Consider the following 19,088-nt stretch of genomic DNA (forward strand, 5'->3'; position numbering starts at 1 on the left):
TATACATAGTTGTTATGTACATAGTACTTATATACGAAGAAAAACATAATGGAAATCATGAAGATGACAATTATACAAATTTCATATTTTATGTACAATAAATATATATATGGTATATGGTATAAATATTTGTTTTTAATTGAGAAAATGGTGGCTCTTACGAGTTAGTCTATTCGGCCCATCTGAATAAATTCTTATTTGAGTTTTAATCATTTTCTCTTTTTGCATCTAGTACATATTCTACAGGAGTATGTATAGGTACTCATGGACATCCCAGACACATCTTGTAAACTTAAAATTCTTTAAACTCTTTTTACAATTCACAACGGCCTTAAGCGTTCTAATTTAGGTATCACATAGATAGAGCAGTTCTTTTTAAGTGAATTTTCTGCGTATGTAAAATGCAGCATCCGGTGCCTCAAATAAATATTTTATAATAGCGAAATTATGAAATATATAGTTTATTCAGATTAATTCCATATGTAAAACTTGTATATTTGTCACCTTTAAGTCACCACCACTATGTCTTTTTCTCTGAATGTATGTAAAGTCTCTTGTCTACAGGGTTACGTGAGATATCAAACTGTGATGCACGATTTATGGCAAGTTACGCAAAACAGATGACCGGGATGACACAATTATATTATTCTTTTTTGTTCGTGTAACGAAAGATAGCTTTGATGACACTTTTAAATCTAGCATAACTTAATAGCACTTCTATAGCCGAAGAAAATTATTTTGATTAGCTTCTTTAGAAGAAGTTACAAGAGATATTACATTTCTTCATTAACATGATGTATCGATTAAATTGTGATGGCCTTTTTCTTGAAAAGTAATACACATTGAAAGGCGCGTTGCAATCGTATTTAAGAAATTCACGGATGAAACCCACATACAACTCTATCCGGGTAAAATTAATTTTTAACCATGTAGTAGTGTCTGTGAAGCTCACCATCGAACGTAACTCTTGTACTCTTCGGTTATGCTCACTCTTTTGATAGTTTCGTAACCTAGAATTATTGAAAAACTAAAGCAGGCAGATTGAACGAGTCTCGCAGAGAGTCCTTTACTGAACATATGCAGTCCCTCCTCGATCCACAGTATTCTAAACGCGCTAAACATACTGTCTAATCGTTGCACTTGTAATCTCGCTCTCACGATGTCCAAGGGATTCGTAATGATCGTGGTTGTAAAACCCCCCAATGTACCCGCCATTGCCTGTATACACAAGTGTGAGAACCAGCTCGGAAGTAGCTTTATAAGCTCGTCTGCCAAACAGAAAATATAAAAAGCATTATCACTCTTTTTTATTTAATGGCCACGAAGTAGAGTTGGTCGGACATATCCATGGCATGGAGTTTATCCAAAAAATTTTGCCAACTCTGTTACGAAGTACAAAGTATAATTACCTTGATAAACCGTGTACAATCCCCACCAAAGAGCGCTGTTAGGTACATATGCACACAAGGATGCCATGTACCCTCGATAGAAGCCACGATAACCATCTCTCTGATAAATCAATCTTATTATTTCCGCGGAGATTTGCGCACGAGTCTTTCCAGGTTCAAGAGTCAGACCTAAGGGATTCATTCCCATCTGTAAGAAACATTCAACGTTAGCACCTCAAGCAAATAGTTGAAGGTGTAGTGAATTTTGTAGAAACTTCCTGACTCACTTTATCTATGTGCACCCTGCCGTGCTTGGTGCTATTTATGCCGAGAACCATTAAATGTTGACTGAGAACATCGAAAGGAACGACTATCGTTTGCCCGACTAAACTGGCTGCACCACCGGCGATCAACGCTTTGACCTTGGAATCAACACGTCCAAGGGGTGTGTCCTGTCCGAGTAAGTGGCGTACTCCCTCATAGGTTGATACGTAAAATACACCAGAGACAATTTGAATGGAGCTTATCCAGAAGCCCCGATAAAGGCCTGAGAAACCTTCCACTTTATAAATTTTTCTATACGCATCTATCATACCTATAGAGTAAAAGATATTGTATAAAAATTTGAAGAAAAATTATTTACTCTCATATATTACTGTAAAATTAATTTATATATAAATTAATTTATTTAATTTTTACGATTAATTTAATATTATTTCAACTTCAGAGTTTATGATTGTATTTTAAACCCGACAGTAATCAGCGCGCATATAACTTATTAAAAGATTGTTTAAAATTTACATTGAAATATTATTAGACACTAAGACTTCAGCTTCGATCGTACGAGGCGCTTTTTACTCAGTTAACACCACAGTAACATAACATCGATGTTGTAATTTCACTCTCAAAAAGTAACTATTATGATATGTATGTACAGTGTTAAATTATATATATTTATATTGTTAAGTATGAAATCATAATATATTGATGTTATATTATTGTTAGATGATATTTACTTATATTTGTATTATTCACATTTCAATCTAGTTTAATTTATTATTGTTTAATTTGCGCTACCATTGTACATGTGATTTTGTCTTTGCACTTGAAGGCGAGTCTTGATCACTGTCAGGGGATACAGGCAACACCTGACCGAGAACGAGGACAGCATGCTGAGCGGGAAGAATTTGGTCTTGTCCATCATATCCCACTCGATGGTGCGGATAAACGGTGTTGCCTCTACTGTAGACATCTCTCGAATATGGACAGATATTGTAGCTCGTAGCGACAGACGGATCAAACACAGAGATTCGCCGAGGATTTGGCCTAACTTGATGCCGCATATCTCATCGGTGTGTTATAAGCAGTAACGTTCAAAATCCTGTAAGTTTACACATTTGTAGTTATTAATAATTAGGACAAAGTCAGAATTAGGAATTCATCGACAAAGAACAGACTCAAAATTAAATTGGTATATATTTGAAATTTGACGAAAGTGAGAAGAAAAGTTTTTATGCAGTAATAATAGTGCAGTAATAAGAAACAAGTCTATGAAATATCAGAAAGTTAACTTAGTTTAGTAGTCATAAGATCTTTTTGAGGTTAGCCTAACCTCAAAGGCTTCTTGAGTTACATATTCGTATCATTTGTGTAATGTACGTATAATACTATATAATTGAATTTTAATTTTAACGCTATAGATGAAAGACATTTTTCTGCTATTATTCCGAAATATGTCTTTAACGGGTTGTGCTTATGTTATTAATTGCAAAATGTCAAAACATCATTTCGGAGTTGATTTATTCGACAATAAAATACACAACTAAACACAATTTTCGCAAGAAATTTAATCGAATTTAATTAATTATGCGTAAAACAATGAGATTTTAGCAGTAAAAGAAATTCGTCAACATTCAAGGCATAATAATTATGAATAAAATATAATACTACAATATTGGAGCAATTCGTTACTCCGAAAGTCTCTCCTTTGCTCCAAAATATGAGAGTATAATTTGTATTACTTTTCTCTCTATGAGAAATTTGTTAAGCAATCTTTTTGAATTCTTGTCAATAGCGGTGCATGTCAGATGTTCATATCTAAGAAATTGGAGCAACTATAGAGATAAGTAAATCAGCAGTTACTATCAATTTTAATTAACATACTATTATAACATAATGTAAAAATATCAGCATTGTTATTGATGAAGCAATTATGCAGAAAAATCTGTAAGTCATTCACAAAAAATCCATCTTTACTTACAATGATGTAATGTACTACTGAAGATGATTTACTCCAAAATCTCCTAAATGTTCGTCTATGTACTTTCGGAAGAAAATCTTCGATGTTTACAGAATAATCGACATTATCAGTCGTATTATTGCGTATTACGCACGCACTTGTGTACTCTTTAACGCAAATTCATTTTCATTCACAATATCTCGTGATTACGAAATTACAGCAAAATCTATGGAAAATTATAGGCCATCCACTCGGCAAGGTTGTCGCGCACGCGCTCAGTTTGGCACTCGTGTATTTCTTCTTAGTAGTGACATCTGAACGAAAATCCTGGATGTTACTCGGTGTAACTTATTATCTGTGAATGTACAAAGCGGTAGCATCTATTATCATCAATAAATATTGTAATCACACACACGCCGAATATAAAAAAATGAAAGCATCTTTTGTCTCGACGAAATCTCGACAATAATGATTTCTCTACGAATAATATTGAAGTAAAATCCAAATAATCCCCCCTTCGAGCAAAAAATTTAATGTAATATGTTAAAAAAATTCCATACAGCATAGATCATTTCAGTAACATTGTAGTAAAATTACAAATATTGCAGCAATATTACCACAAGCTTTTGTGCTGAATGATATTGCTTAATTTTGAAATTATACTCATTTTATTGAGACAAATTCAAATTTTATTATCTTAAAAATAAATCGATGAATTATTTTTAGCTTTCTTTTAATTATAGCCTCGAAATTTATCGACTGAATTAATATGAAACAAAAAATTATGCATATTATTTTTATGTATTATACATATATCTTACTATAATATATAATTATAGATATATTATATGTATACGTTATTTCCATACAGCACAAGAAGCTTGCAAAAATATTGCAATGTTGCTGAAATATATAATAGCAATGTTGCTGCAATACTGTTTGAATGATCGTTGTATGGGTTAATTAATTGGCACAAAATCTATCGTGACGTAGGTTTAATAATTTTCGCTAAAAATCGCTTTAAATCTTCAAAGATTTTCTAAGATGGATCATGTATGGTTTAGAAAGAGAATTAACGTTTCTCTTATCGCCCATACAGCACCCTTTATCCGATTATGATATTTAGAGGATATGGAAACGTCTTTAGGACGTTCTTTAGCGATCCATGCTGTACGATCAGCTAAGATTTATCCCAGTCCGAGTCGCTGAAACACTCACATTGGCCCAGGTTGATTTAAAGTTATATTAAAAACGTATCTCTATTCGCGCGCACACAAATATCTCGATGGCGATCGAATCGAATTTGCTCGAAGCTCGAGCTGAGAGAACCGTGGTCCTCTCTCGCGTGAAGGTTCGTAGCATCATCCCTTCGTTGATCATCGAGCTCGTGTGTCGCCAATGAGTTTCAGGCTCCGCCCAGAGCCCGGTTAGGTAGTGGCCGACAAGGAGGTGAAATACGCGCAGGACTGAGTCTACGTCACATTGGGGGCGTACACTGGAACCCGGAGACAACCCCCGGCCGTGAGGGTGGCTCACCCCTCTGTTCGCGTTGAGATCAAATCACCCGATTCAGTGCTATCTTCGATCTTCGCGTTGTAACACTGATTGACGAGACCCGTGTCGCGCGTTTTTTTGCAATTTCAAATTGGTGCTCCTGTTTGTCCACAGTGAGGAATTTTCGGCTCGATAACGATTGATCGGAAGACGAAACGACGAATTGCGAAGTTATGATGAATCTTGCCGATCAGGAGGTGCCTGCCGCGACGACAGAATTGGCGGGCTTAGTAAGTAACTGAAAATTTATTTGTTATTAACTTGAAGGATAGAATTGAATTTATAAAGATTTTGTGATTTTTATTACATAAAAAGCAGTATTTTTTAATTAAAGGATTATGTAATATCCCTTTAAAAAAATAATTTTGTAATTGGTTGATTCGCATTAAATTTACAAAACTTAATAATATGTACTTATCGTGTTTATCATAATCTTTATTAATTGATAAGGAGATTTGTTATTTGAAAAATAGCATTTTAAAAAAATCATTGAATTTGTAATATTTGATTGATTTATATTATATCTGAAAAATACTCGTTAATAATATGTATACGCAATTAATTTATTACGATTTTCATTAATTGAAGAAATTGTATTTTTTAATTTAAAGATTAACATCTCAGAAAATTAGGTGAATTTCTAATATTTGATTAATTTAATCTTGTACGCATGAAGAGATAAATAAGCAGGATAAACTTATAGATGATATTGGATTAGCAATAAAGTTCGTTCGGTTTTGAAGACAAAATTTAAAAATAAGAAAAGGATTTAAAACTTGAAATCTCTTCTTTAAAAGAGAGGTTACTATATACATATTTTTTAAATGTATGTATGACTTTGATTATCTTTATAACACTATGAGTCAAAAAAATAAATTTTTTTTCAATTTGTGGGCTTGTCACATAACTAAAAAAAATTTGCTTAAAAAGAATTTTTAACTATTTGACGTGAAAGCTCAAAGATTTTTCTCAAAATTGATTTAAAAAAATATTCTTTATATTATTTTTATTACCTAGTTACTCGCGGATTAAGTAAAAAAGCATTCTAACTTTGATTGCTTATAATTCCATTAAAAATTATTGTACCGCAATTTAAAAAGGAAATTTAAGATATAAAAAATTGAAATTTTGCTTTATCAGATCTATTTCTTAAAATTAAAAAAAATTAGAATATATAAAATTGTTTTATTCCACCCTAAAAAATCAAACAAACTTATATGTCAAAATAAGTTACATTAAAAATTTTCTCTATTTTTGTTTTAATTCAGATTAGTTAGGTAATAAAAAAGTTACGTGATCCTATTTGAGAAAAGAAATGTGTAAATGATAATCTTTATTCGTAGATTTATTTCTAGGCAATAACACTTATTTTTTATCGCAATATAACACTGATTATGATTATCTCACTAGATAAGATAGAATATAGTAAAAAGAAAAGAAATTATTTCATGTTCAGAAATGTTATAAAAATAAAGCGAAAAGATAGAGGGGCTAGATCACAATCTATTATATTTATCCCGCGAGCTTGCAAGTAAATTCGGCTGCTTCTCTTCGCTTTTATTTTTGACGACCTAAATTCGTGAAACGACAAACGTTACATTAAATAGCGTCCAAGAAGATGTAACGTCAAAACGTTGCCGGTCGCGAAGGTGTTTATAAGACCCATTAAACACCGCCACATTAAGAGCCGCTCCGTTTGATACGGATATCCGACTTCCTCGGGGCCGACACAATAGAGTCCTCGGCGAGTGGCACGAGATCCAGGGTCATCGCGCGTACAATGCGGCCACTCGAGAGATGATCGCTCGGTCGGGTGGCGAATTGCCGCGGCACGCGCCTCCACGCTCCGATGACTCGTCCCACGGGTGCCACCCCTTTTGTGTCCTCTAAACACGTAATTGTCGCCGTTACTCCTCGCGTGCGTGCGTGCCACCACCGTGACGACACGTTGCGCGCGGGACCCGCGGGTGGTCAATGGATAGGGACACGGGAGAGGGGATGACTTGGCGAGTACTTGATTTATGTTTGTTGACTCTAAAAATCGGCCGATTCCCACACACGCGGGTCCTGCCTCACCGTCGAATCGACGCCGGGCGCCGTTTAATTGACTGCCGCGAGAGACAGCATATGTCACCACTCGAGTTTCCCATGATTAGGGTTTGGCCTTCTCGGGGACGGGGCGTGTGCGAAATTACCCGTGCTGGCTTGTTTATTTGCTGATTGTTTAGCCCATCACCTCATTCTTCTCGATGGGTTTGATATTAACGTATTAATTCTCTCCGAAGTTCAAGTCAAGATCTTAACGGTTACTGATCCGTAAGACAATTCATTTAATTTATGTTAATTAGAAAGTACTAACTAATCCATGGGAGTTTGAAGATTTAAAAGACTGTTTTTGACTTTGAATCATTTTGTCGATTTTGTCTCAAATTCGAACCGAAAAGTAAGAACTGTTTTGTATTATATAATTGTAAACATAATATTCCTAAAAAGGTTGAATGTATGTACCAGGAGTTTTTCAGAATAATCTTTTAAAAAATATAATCATCCCTCAATGACCTAAATGATCTGACTAATTATAAGTGATGAGGTACAGAATAGTCTGCGGAGGGTTAATTTCATAAAAGCATAACTCGATCAAGTGATATAACTTGAATAAAAAATTAATACTAAATATATTTTAATAAGAATAATTCAAATTTGCGAAAGTAACATAAAGAGAATTAAATTATTTGACATTTTTGACAAAAAGATTTATAATTGAGTATAAACCCATCGTCAATTCTGGAGGATAAAACCAAGTAACGATACCGTGTTCTTGCACGATCATCTTGATGCTATTATTCTTATAATAAAATAAATGATACATTAGAAGTGATATTTTTATATATTATGTTTTTCGAGTGCTATACTTATATAGTTAAACCGGCACTTGAGATTGATGTAAAAAGATGTTGCTTATAAAAATTTCTTCCAGCGCGATCTTTGCAATGCGTTGTGGGACGCAATTAGCTGATAAACTTGGATACAGTGCGACGAGTTTCTTTAATCTCGAAATCTCTTCCACTGTCCCTCTCACCGAGCATTGTCCGCCTTTCAGTGTTCGCCACTGTCATTATCTTCGCGATTCGTAAGGGTAGGAAGACAGCAGGGAAACTTTCCTAGCGAAGTAACCCAAGTTCTCGCCTCTGATTGATAAAATTGACCATCCTTGCCATTATCGACACGTAATTAGCAGAAAGAATTGTGGTCGCCTTTTATCTGCCCGCTGGTCAAAGTGAAACGCACACGAAATGCGGATTGTTAAAAATTTTTCCATTTCGGAGTCCACTTTAGACTTTTTTTTCATTCTCATCAGATGTTAGAGTAAAATTCTATCTTTAATTTTACGCCTCATATATTTTAATTATATACACTCATCAACTAAAGCTGACATCGATTTATTAAAAGCTGCAACAGTTTTTTCGATGGATTTCGAAACGCAGTCTGCTCACCGCAGTAATAATATATAGTAATAATAATAATAGTCATCAATTATGTATAGTTATTATTACTAACATTATAACGATATATATATAATTTATATTATAATATATCATTATGATTACATATATTAAAATGTCTGTAGTGTAGATTTCATGCATGTTTACCAGTTTTCTGTTTGAATTACAGAATCCAGAACGTATCTTTAATCTCTCCCTATCAAAGTCACTCTTTAGCAACCACTTATCACTGTCTCAATACTTCATCTCCAAAATATAGCTTCCTAATCCGTCGAGTGATCACGAAAGGGACACAGTTTGACGACGTGTCGTCCGCTCTCGATGACTTTATTATAAACCGAACCGAAGTGCACAATTACTACGAGGGAGAACGTGGATTTGGGGTGCCGCGCCAAGACCCCTGTAACCTCGTCGCGAACGACGGGGCGTTCCCTCGATCCGTCGTGGGTATCTCGTTTTCACGAGAGGCATAGATGCGCGCATATATAAACTCGCGTGCCGAATGTGTTCCACGCGCGTTCGTCTAAAACGACATCCGCTGGGAAAGGCCACCGAGACATCAAATGGTACGCGTTCTCGTGTTTGTGCCTTTCATTTACGCGTCATTGCCTGATCAATCCGCTGTTAAATCCTACTCGACAAAAAAACACCGGTGTTGAAAGATCAAACTGAAAGAAAGATGTTTTTAGTACTCGTGACTGTAATTGCATAATAAAATAATTATGGTTATGCAAATATTTTTATTTTATTAAATTAATGCATGCAGAATATTAGCGCTTATTTCGTGTGCAATTAATGTACTCTACGCGTCTCGCGAATCGTTTTTGCGTCCGTAAATATATATAATACATAATGGATTGACAGGCGTATTAAACATTTAAGGCGGTATTAGTGAATGTAATTAAAATTTATGTTGAAGCGCACGGATTACAGGCGCCGTGCCATCGCGGCAACTAATTGCGGACGACGATTAATTGCGATCAAAGGAAAATCTCGAGGAGAAATTATGAACAAATAATGAAACTTTGAGCAGCGTGACTCTCCGCCGGATGCTCGTTAATATCAATATACTTTCTATCAGAAATATCCCCAACATGGGAAATTATACATTGTATATAGCATTTTCGGGACAGTTTAACATTTTAATCGTTTTATCATTTTATGAACTTAATCTCCTACGTGACGTTTTTCGATTAGTATACTTTTTTGCGCGAGATTTTTTTACCGCGACGATAGTTTGCGCTCCCATAGTCTTTAGTCAAATTTTTACGGAATCAAAGGCAACGTCTGCGTTATCGAAATTCCCAAAACCGGTAACTGAGTTTACCACTAGATTGCCCCGCAAGGAGGAAACCGTCCAATCGTTCACCGGATGTCTTCCTCTTGCCCTTCTCTTACCCTTCATCCTCTATTTCTCACTGTGTCTTTCGCGCTCCTATATTGAGAGTCTCGCAATCACTCTCTGAAATCACTTGCATTCTCTTTCACATTCGTCCAGTATTTATTGCATAATATCGGAACAAACTAGACAAACAAATATCGCGTCTTTACTTCTCTCAAACGGACACAATGAAAAAAGTCGCGATTTTTGGGTCTTTGAATGAGTTAAATAAACATGACTATTTCCGAATTAAAGAAATATGAAACGGAAATGATATAATCATGTTAGGCTATATTCTTTTTGTCGATATTATTTGATTAGTCAATAATTTTTTATCGTATTAAAAAATAGATTTTTCCCTTTTCTAGAAAACTTCATTTTTTGAATATTGTGTTACCTTTAAAGTAAGGAAACAATATGTCAGGTTATTTGGCGATTATCTGCAATCATATTTCTCAAAGGAAACATTAGGATATTATTATGTCTCTGTATCTTGTGGTAATCCATGTTTCTTTTTTCTGTGTTTCTAGCCCGGAAACGGATTTGGCAGATTGCCCGAGCCGCTTCAGACGGTAGCCGGTGAATATTGTCCCGGTAACTACCCAGTGTCTCAAACCGCAAATAATGAAAAGCTGCACACTGGTAAGTGGAATTTTCATTTAATGAAGGCCTCTTCGGCTTGATGATCGCGTTTTTCAATTGAAATGCGTATGATTAAAGAAGAATGTTCACATGAATCCGCAGGAAATTTTCTACGCGCGTCATTCAATGTTTCCATTTTCTGAGAGAAAATGCATCTACACAAAAATATCTGAATCTTTTTAACATTTTAACTTGACGTTCTTAACGAGTTTGCGAGGGTGTAATCAAGGGAAAAGGTGAGCGAGGAGCAGAGACCGGTCGATTCTTCGAATCCCCCGTTCGACTTTGAAGCTCTTTGATATCGTCGCGGCTCGGAGACGTCGCGTTTCCATCGGGTGAGGCTTTTCGATACACGAAGACCGTCGACCGCGAAAGGAGAAGCGCACACATAGGAAAGGGCACGTTTAGGAACACGTGCGGGGACGTGTACCCCGAAACGAAACGCTGGCAAGAAGAGAGGCGGAGGGTGAGCTATACCCCCCGAAGAGAGCCTGTCACTCGCAGGCAGTCGAGTCGATATCTTTATATAGTCGCATCAACGACGACATTATTTTCCAAAGGTCGCGACGAGAGACGCGGTTGCATCGTGTGACATCGCCCGAGACAATCTGTTCGGAGTACCTCTTGCCAATTACTCGACCCAACAACATTTCCTAAATAACTGGCCGACATTTTACTCAACGCAGTTGCGTTTTCGCCTTTCGGCGCCAAAAATATTGTATGATACGAAAGCTTTCAGTAATCGACGCAAATATTTTCTTAGCATCGATTCGTACAATCTGATGATATCTTGATTCTTCAATTTCTCTACTCAATGATGGTACCGATAACGATATTGCCGATAATATCAATGATAACATCTTCTACTTTAAAATTTTCTCAGTCTAAGTAGTTTATGGCAAAAGTCGTTATCTCCATTTGAAACTTTTTTTGTGAAAAACAAAAAAACTTGTTAATTTTTCTCATCGAAGTTATGAATAAAATTTTTTTAATTAAAAAGAAATTTCATTGTTTAGTTAAAAAACGTGTATAATATGGCATGAGAAATATATACAATTTTTATTAAAATAGAGTACAGTCGACTGATGCTGGAGGAAGAATTTTAGCTATTTTGGAACAAAATGTTTTTGCCATTTTATATTATATATGATTAATAAATATAACTGCACCTGCAACAGTAGGGATTTGGGGAATTATATTTATATCTTCATTTTTCTCTTTACAAACAGTAAAGATAATTTATCTTCTTTTACAATTGTAGATCTCTCTCGATTTAATAGTATTTGTAACTGTTTCATCATATTAAAAAAAAACTCTGTTCTAAAGGTGACCTTACACGATGATCCAATACTGTCAGTATTAACAAATACTGACAATATTAATTCAGGAGCATTAGTATTATTAGGATCCATATCACAATATGTCACAGTCAACAAATGATATACGTAAAACTAAAGTAAAATATATTGTCAATAATATAAATTTACTAAAAACATCAATACCTACTGTCAGTATTAATGATTCAATATATATACTGATCAGCATTATTCTAATCGTGTAGAATCACATTAAGGAATCCAAAGGTTTCAATATCTAATTTTTATATATATTTTTAGATACAGCTGTTTTTGCACATAAGCTACTCAATTGAGATTTACATTTTAGAACGAGAGATGTTTTCGCGATGAGACGAAGTAATTCGCGCCATGATAATTTCATCCTCTTTTGCGACGAGAGTCTCTTCTTCCAGGCGAGTGTCCTAGCCTTGACCTAGAAACGTGACATCAATTCCCTGATACGAGATTCAATAAGTGACGTGTTATCACCGCAAAGACTTCCCTGGGGTGTCCTCACAGTGGAACCCCCCACAACCCCCTCCTTAATATCTCCGCCGTGGAGAATCGCCGAACGACCCCAGCCAGCGTCTGGCTGCAGTGATTGACACTTTATATCTAGCATTGGCACGCCACGGCGTGAAGCCACCGCTCGCTCGGGATGGACCACCTCCACCTAACTCAATCACTGCCTATAATGCCGCAATTTCTCTATCATAATCGCGTTACGTCCCCTCCCTGCACCGGCTCGATCCACTTTTCGACACGACGATTCAGAAATATTGAAACGCCGCCGCGATGGTTGAAAGTACCGCTGATCGCTCCCCGCTTTCTCTCTTTTTCTTTCCCTCTTCTACCCCTCTCATGTCTATCTCGCTCTCGTCCGTCTTTTTCACATTCCGCGTATCTGGAAACGGCATTGTAACGACTTTTCCGCCTCTATGACAAATGTTTCCGATTACAGAATTTAATTAGACTCGAATATCGCTTGTATTGGAATTATAATATAAAATAATAGTAAAACTGTGAAAAATTTTTAACGCCGTATTCGTAAGAAAAGAAGCTAAAGTATATGTATAAAAAGTTAAGCCAGGTACAGATTTGAAAATAATTATGATGAGAGCCATCAAAATAATTATGTGGATGCGCAAAATGATTGCTATACTGTAAAAGAATACGTAAATTAAATTACATAATTTATAGTAGAAATACATATAAAATAGTGAGTTTTTGTAAAAATTAACAAAAAAACTTTTACCTTTAATTGCATGTCTAAATGTTATACCTTTATATTAAGGAATTTCTAGATGATATTGCTAATGTATACGCCAACTTTGCACACATTCGTTAAATATTGACCTACATTCAATACAGATAATTATAAGTATATATATCATGTGTATGTATGATATTTACTAATGCTGGAATTTGTTGGCCGTATCATTGGAGGCGTCTTTAAACAAAAAATCGCAATAACAATAATATATTTATTAATAATATATTTTATAATTTTTATGTAAATGTACATAAATTTTTGTAATATTATAAAACGTAATGATATGTCACAAACATTGTATTTATGTTTTACATGTTTAATAACATAGCTTAAGAAAAATTGTACGTAATTCGTTAGTAGTATACTTTACATTATTATAATTTAAGTAATTATTACCTAAATACTTCTCTATAAACTTAACTATAAATTTACTTTTGCAAATTGTTCAATTATTATAGAAAAGAATTTTTTTGTAACATGACACTTATATGCATAAATAATGATTAGCAATGCCGCAAGATGTTTTTCTAGAAACCAATTAAACATCTTCCACATTTATTTTAATAATTCAATAAAAAAGTATTCTATTATAGCTAAATTTCCATACAGCATGAAACTTGCAGCAAGAACACTGCAATATTACTGCAATGTTGCAGCAGTGTTACTGCAATTTTTATGCTGTGTAGGAGATTTTTAGTTATTTTAGAAAAACTACGATCCGTGCAAAATTACTCACCATAACCCCATCGTAATTTTATATAAAATTATTTTACCGTATATAATGTTAAAATTTTTGCGACAGTTATGCTCGAGCGTTCTGCATAATTATTTTGATGGTCCAACGTAATTATTTTCAGATTTAATTTTTATCTACATACTTCAACAAAACCGTTTTCTCCTTGCGGAGCACGTAGTTGATACGTGTAATCTTCGCGATCGTAAATTTGTCGTGAGCGACAGGGATTTAGTGCGATATCCAAAGACACTGCGAACACTCGGAAGAAGTCTTTGCGGCGGAGAGTATCGTTATAGCCGAGCAATGAGCTGTGACGTAAGTAGATTCGATTCGCGTCGGACGGGATTCTGTCATGGAACGAAACGAGGTTACCGCCGAGTGGCTACCCATGGCGAATCCTGGAGGCCCATTAAACGCACCCCAGTACACCACGGCAACATTCTTATGCGCCCGTTCACGCGGAAGGGTTTGTTTTTGCCTCTGATTCATTCGCGGTCTTCTCGCCTCCCTTTGTCCTCGGCATGGACTTCGCTGATCTCAGATTCGGACTGACGCGTTTCTTTCCATCACGGAAGTGGGTATTTCGGCCGATGTTAGATATCGAAGAACCGTCTGTCTACTTTTTATATCGAACGTATCGCATAAATACGCATATCAATAATACAACTAATCAAAAATAACGGAAGGGCATCACGTGTCAATCTACAGCAAACACCACTCGACATACATACATCTGCTCCACGCATATAAATGTATCTACGTCCTCCCCACGCATTATTTGCTTTATCTCGCGATCAATAGCACGATCAATTTATACGTGTTGTTATAAAAAATTAACTCTGGTTACAGGAAGCGAGTTGTACATGCCGCAAGGCTACAGGCAAGAAACCTGGTTGCAAGATGGTGAGTGTGCTTCAGTTAAAAATTTTATTTTCTTGATACACGAATATTTTATAAAAAATGCTTCACAGTTAATTAATTATAATAATATTGGAATAATGTAATTGTCTATTGTGCATGTTATGCATTCGAGTTTAATAGAGGCTTAAGTCTCCCGAAACCATTAGCCCGGATAGCTCAGTCGGTAGAGCATCAGACTTTTAATCTGAGGGTCCAGGGTTCGAGTCCCTGTTCGGGCGATTTTTTTTTTGTTTTTTCATCCCGGAAATGTTCATAATCTAAAAATGATATCTTTACGAAAGATTAAGTTTTAATTAATATACATAACAAATATAAGATAAATGTCCATTTATTGAACTAATAAGAATTAAGGTATAATGAAGTTTTATATTAATTAATAATTAATGGCATTAACAAAGAAATTAGCATTTACATGAAACTTTGTTTTGTCGATGATCGAAAAATACTAACATATAAGTCTAAAAAACATTAAGTGAAATTTTATTGTTATAATATAATTTCATTGACGGAAAGAACGGTTTTGTTCAAGTATCTAACAATTTAGCTAAATATAGATCTAAAAATAACGCTAAATGGACTTCATAACATTTATCAAGAATCAGATTGTTATTAAAGCCGCGAAATCTCAGTATTGATTTTTAGAATTTAGAGATGTAGCATGAAATTAAACTCCTAAGCCGCTCAGCAAAGATAATTACGTGCAGCCACTATTCACTCGGAACATTAATTTTAATTACCATGCCCAACTGCTATGTAATACGCGATGGACGGAATGTAACGGATGATCAAAGGGGGGGATGATTTTACCCGCGGGACGGAAGCTCGATATTTTCGAGCAGAATCTTTTTTGTGAAAAATGATTAAGACTAACAGAAGAAGTAATCATGAGATGTAAAGGATTGGCGAGGAGAGAGAGAGAGAGAGAGAGAGAGAGAGAGAGAGAGAGAGAGAGAGAGAGAGAGCATGATAGAAGTTTCACAAATTGTAAAATTTTAGCTGCAAATTTATTACAAATGAATAATAACCTCTAATACACATGATAGAATCCTCCGTGTTCTTACCTTTTTTTCTTTAAAATATTAGAAATACCTCCCCCCCCCTCTCTCTCTCTCTCTCTCTCTCTCTTTCTCTAAATAATTATCTACATTCTTTTACTAAAGAAACTTTGACAACTAGAAGAGTAATTTTGTGCATTGCCAGCTTTCATTTCTATAATTCCCCTAACAAGAAATTTTAGAAATTCGGAAACGAAAAACACATCGTGTGTAGAGTATAACTGATTTTATAGCTAAAAATTTTTACTTTATTTTTAATCAATTTTTGTTTATATTTTAAATATTTCACGAACTATTAAAAAAATTAAAACTGAAACGATTTGCGTTGAGAGAGAATAATATAAATAATAATAAAATTTAATAAATATAAAATTCAAAAATATTTAAATAAAAATTCGAAAATATGTTTTATCTAATTAGTTATAACCTTTTGTAACGCAATATCATTGATAAAGTGCATCATTTGAAATAAATGTAATAAATTTTCAATTTATACTCATTTATGCATTATAAAAAAAAATGTTTCAGTTTACTCAGTAAATTAATTGGACAACCAAACTTTTTTTTGTTGTTTAGAATGTAAACTATGAGATATTGAAATATATTTTTTCTCTAACCATTTTTATTTTACAGTTTTGCATATGTCAAAGTATATGTAATTTTAAATGGTTTATATCTTTCAAGTTACTATAAGTTGGATAACTTTTAGAAAAACTTTAAAAAAAAACTGTAGAAAACTACAGCTGATAAAATATTTTCTTCTCACTTTATGGGGCTTTTATTGACTTAAAAATTTTTGACTTTCTAAACATAAAAGTATAAAATTTTCCCTACAAAGTTGTATTTAAAAAATGTTTTTAAAATTGGTTGCTAAGTTATAATTGATTAAATTAAGAAAAGAGCACACACACACACACATTTTAACTTCGATTGCTCATAACTCCGTTAAAAATCATTACACAATTCAAAGAAACAGATTCTTAAAACTGAAATTTTTTGCAATTTTAAGAAAAAAACATTCTAGATATAATATAAATAGTGTTACAAACTTTGATCCTAATTTAATATTGAAATGTATATGTTTAAATTACAATACTAACGTGGGATGTTTCGATATGACTCATGTCAGTCTGCTTTAGAATTTTTTTAAATATCTTCTATCTGCAGAATAAACATGTGTTCAATTGATAGCAAATTGTACTAACGTGACGTTTCCTTTGCGCAGGTAGCAGCTCCGAAACCGAGGACAGCGAGCAATACGTGCCCGAGTTTCACCAGATGTCGAGTAAGAGTCTGTCTTCATCTGTTCACTCTGTTCGTAAGCGTTTCCACAAACCGTCAACTGTATACCTGTCGTTCAATCCTATTGATTATTGCGGAAAGATAGCGCGTATTAGTCGTGTCGCGTCACGTCGATACGGCGGCGATTTCTGATAATTCGCTCGGATAAATAAATCCGAGATTGGAATCCGCGGAACAGGATTGCAGAATGTCAATCTCCGCTGAAATCACCGTTGAAATCGTGTATAGTGCGCGGAAGTGTTTCGCGCGTCGCGATTCGGCTTCGAAATTGGTTGGAAAGTCTGTTATTGCACGCGCTGTCTGAAGGTCTAGACTAGAGATGTAGAGATCTCATATCAGAGCCTGGCCACGAGATAAACTTTTGATTAACTCGTCGTTTTTGTCAACTTCAGTAAATTAAAACGAGTAAGATATGTAATATAACTTGTTAGAATGAGAGAATATATTTAAAAGGAGACTATACATGTGTGTATGTATGTGTGTGTATATCTTCCTTTCTCATTCTTATCTTAATAAAATTGTTCATGGCCACCTCAGTCTAGACTAGAGATTCGTTAATCGAAGTCAAGACACAAAACAGCTACTTTTGATTGCCCGCTATGTTTTAAGTTTTGACAACTTTTGAGAGAGGAAGAGATAAGAAATAGGAAAGAAAGAGGAAGAAATAGTGAACGTATGTATTTCTTTCTCGCGTGATTTTGACAAGAGAATATAAAACACGCTTCTTCTCCAAACTCTGATTAGAGGATACATCTATAGTCTAAACTAGAAAGTACGAAATTAGATACGTACATTTGATCCGTCATTTTTTAAGGATCTGCTTAACGTTGCAGAACTGGCAAAACCTATACAGTTACCTCTAACGTTCTGTACGGGTCTGTAAGACCATTTACATTAATTAATTCAAGGAATCAAAATGACATAATTTATATAAAAAAAAATGAATACTATAATATTAAGTATATTTTATTAATAAAGCTAATCCAAATTTATAGATAAACATTTAAAGAAAATCGAATTATTTGACATTTTTGAGAGCTAAAGAGATTTATAATTAAATGAGTCCAAATTAGCTTCGGAAAGTTAAGGTAAAATGGAACTGATGCATATTTTATCTTATTCTATCGTAAGTCCGGAAAAATATAGCAAAACAATGATGTTCAATCTTTAATTTGAAGATCTCTATTTTAAAACTCCTATTCAAACATATAATATATATTAAAAGAGATTTAGTAACAATAATGAAGATTAAATAGTAGTATTGCTGCATAGTTTACTAAAAAACTTGAGGAAATAATTTCAATCAAATATTTGATTAATATATAAAATGCAATTATATAGACTTGTTTTATTTTGTTTTTTAATATTATCTTACTTATCTAATTATTGAGGGTTTTTAGTGTTGCTTCTACTAACGTATGCCTTCGACTTGAGGTTGTATAACGTCTGTCATTATGCATTTTTTTTTAATTATTAACCAAACGATTGGCTGTTATTATTATATTTATGGTAGTCCTTTATAAATATTGCACTAATACGATAAACGATTAAAATAACAAAATACATATGGTAACTATTATATTAGACTTTTCTTTCCGTGTCGAAGACACACTTTTCGAATTGCGTCTCTTCGACCGATGTCCTGCGGCAAACTGCTCTTAAAAATAAAAGACCCGAATCGAACTAAACATCCAGGAGAAATGGAACAGAGAGAGAGAGAGAGAGAGAGAGAGAGAGAGAGAGAGAGAGAGAGAGAG

At 34.4% G+C, this 19,088-nt stretch overlaps 2 protein-coding genes and 1 non-coding gene across 3 annotated transcripts in view; 2 read left to right on the forward strand and 1 right to left on the reverse strand.

The window, feature by feature from the left end:
• Positions 1-842: 842 nt before the first annotated feature.
• On the reverse strand, positions 843-3,806 carry LOC108783526 (solute carrier family 25 member 44). The gene is made up of 5 exons (XM_018552111.1): positions 3,649-3,806; positions 2,466-2,769; positions 1,676-1,983; positions 1,410-1,596; positions 843-1,268 (listed from the first exon to the last, which is right to left on the reverse strand). Exons 2-5 carry the CDS (start codon positions 2,638-2,640, stop codon positions 949-951), a joined length of 990 nt encoding a protein of 329 aa, XP_018407613.1. The 5' UTR covers positions 2,641-2,769; positions 3,649-3,806; the 3' UTR covers positions 843-948.
• An 11,102-nt stretch (positions 3,807-14,908) lies between these two features.
• LOC108783512 (uncharacterized) overlaps positions 14,909-19,088 on the forward strand; it is a 19,676-nt gene continuing 15,496 nt past the window's right edge. The window contains exons 1-2 of the mRNA XM_018552088.1: positions 14,909-14,956; positions 17,255-17,314. Coding sequence (XP_018407590.1) covers positions 14,917-14,956; positions 17,255-17,314 — 100 coding nt within the window. The 5' untranslated portion in view covers positions 14,909-14,916. The remainder of the gene's footprint in view (positions 14,957-17,254; positions 17,315-19,088) is intronic.
• TRNAK-UUU (transfer RNA lysine (anticodon UUU)) lies at positions 15,120-15,192 on the forward strand. The gene has a single exon. It is a non-coding gene; the product is annotated as a tRNA-Lys (tRNA).

The sequence above is a fragment of the Cyphomyrmex costatus genome, unplaced genomic scaffold, assembly GCF_001594065.2.
Source record: "Cyphomyrmex costatus isolate MS0001 unplaced genomic scaffold, Ccosl1.0 scaffold154, whole genome shotgun sequence".
Classification (NCBI taxonomy): Eukaryota; Metazoa; Arthropoda; class Insecta; order Hymenoptera; family Formicidae; genus Cyphomyrmex; species Cyphomyrmex costatus.

Excerpts from the sequence above, each read along its gene's own strand:
- LOC108783526 (XM_018552111.1), bottom strand. The coding sequence starts at position 2,640 with ATGTCTACAGTAGAGGCAACACCGTTTATCCGCACCATCGAGTGGGAT. Across the intron at positions 1,984-2,465 it reads ACAAAATCACATGTACAATG|GTATGATAGATGCGTATAGA; the intron begins GTAGCGCAAATT and ends TTTACTCTATAG. Across the intron at positions 1,597-1,675 it reads GCAGGGTGCACATAGATAAA|ATGGGAATGAATCCCTTAGG; the intron begins GTGAGTCAGGAA and ends TGTTTCTTACAG.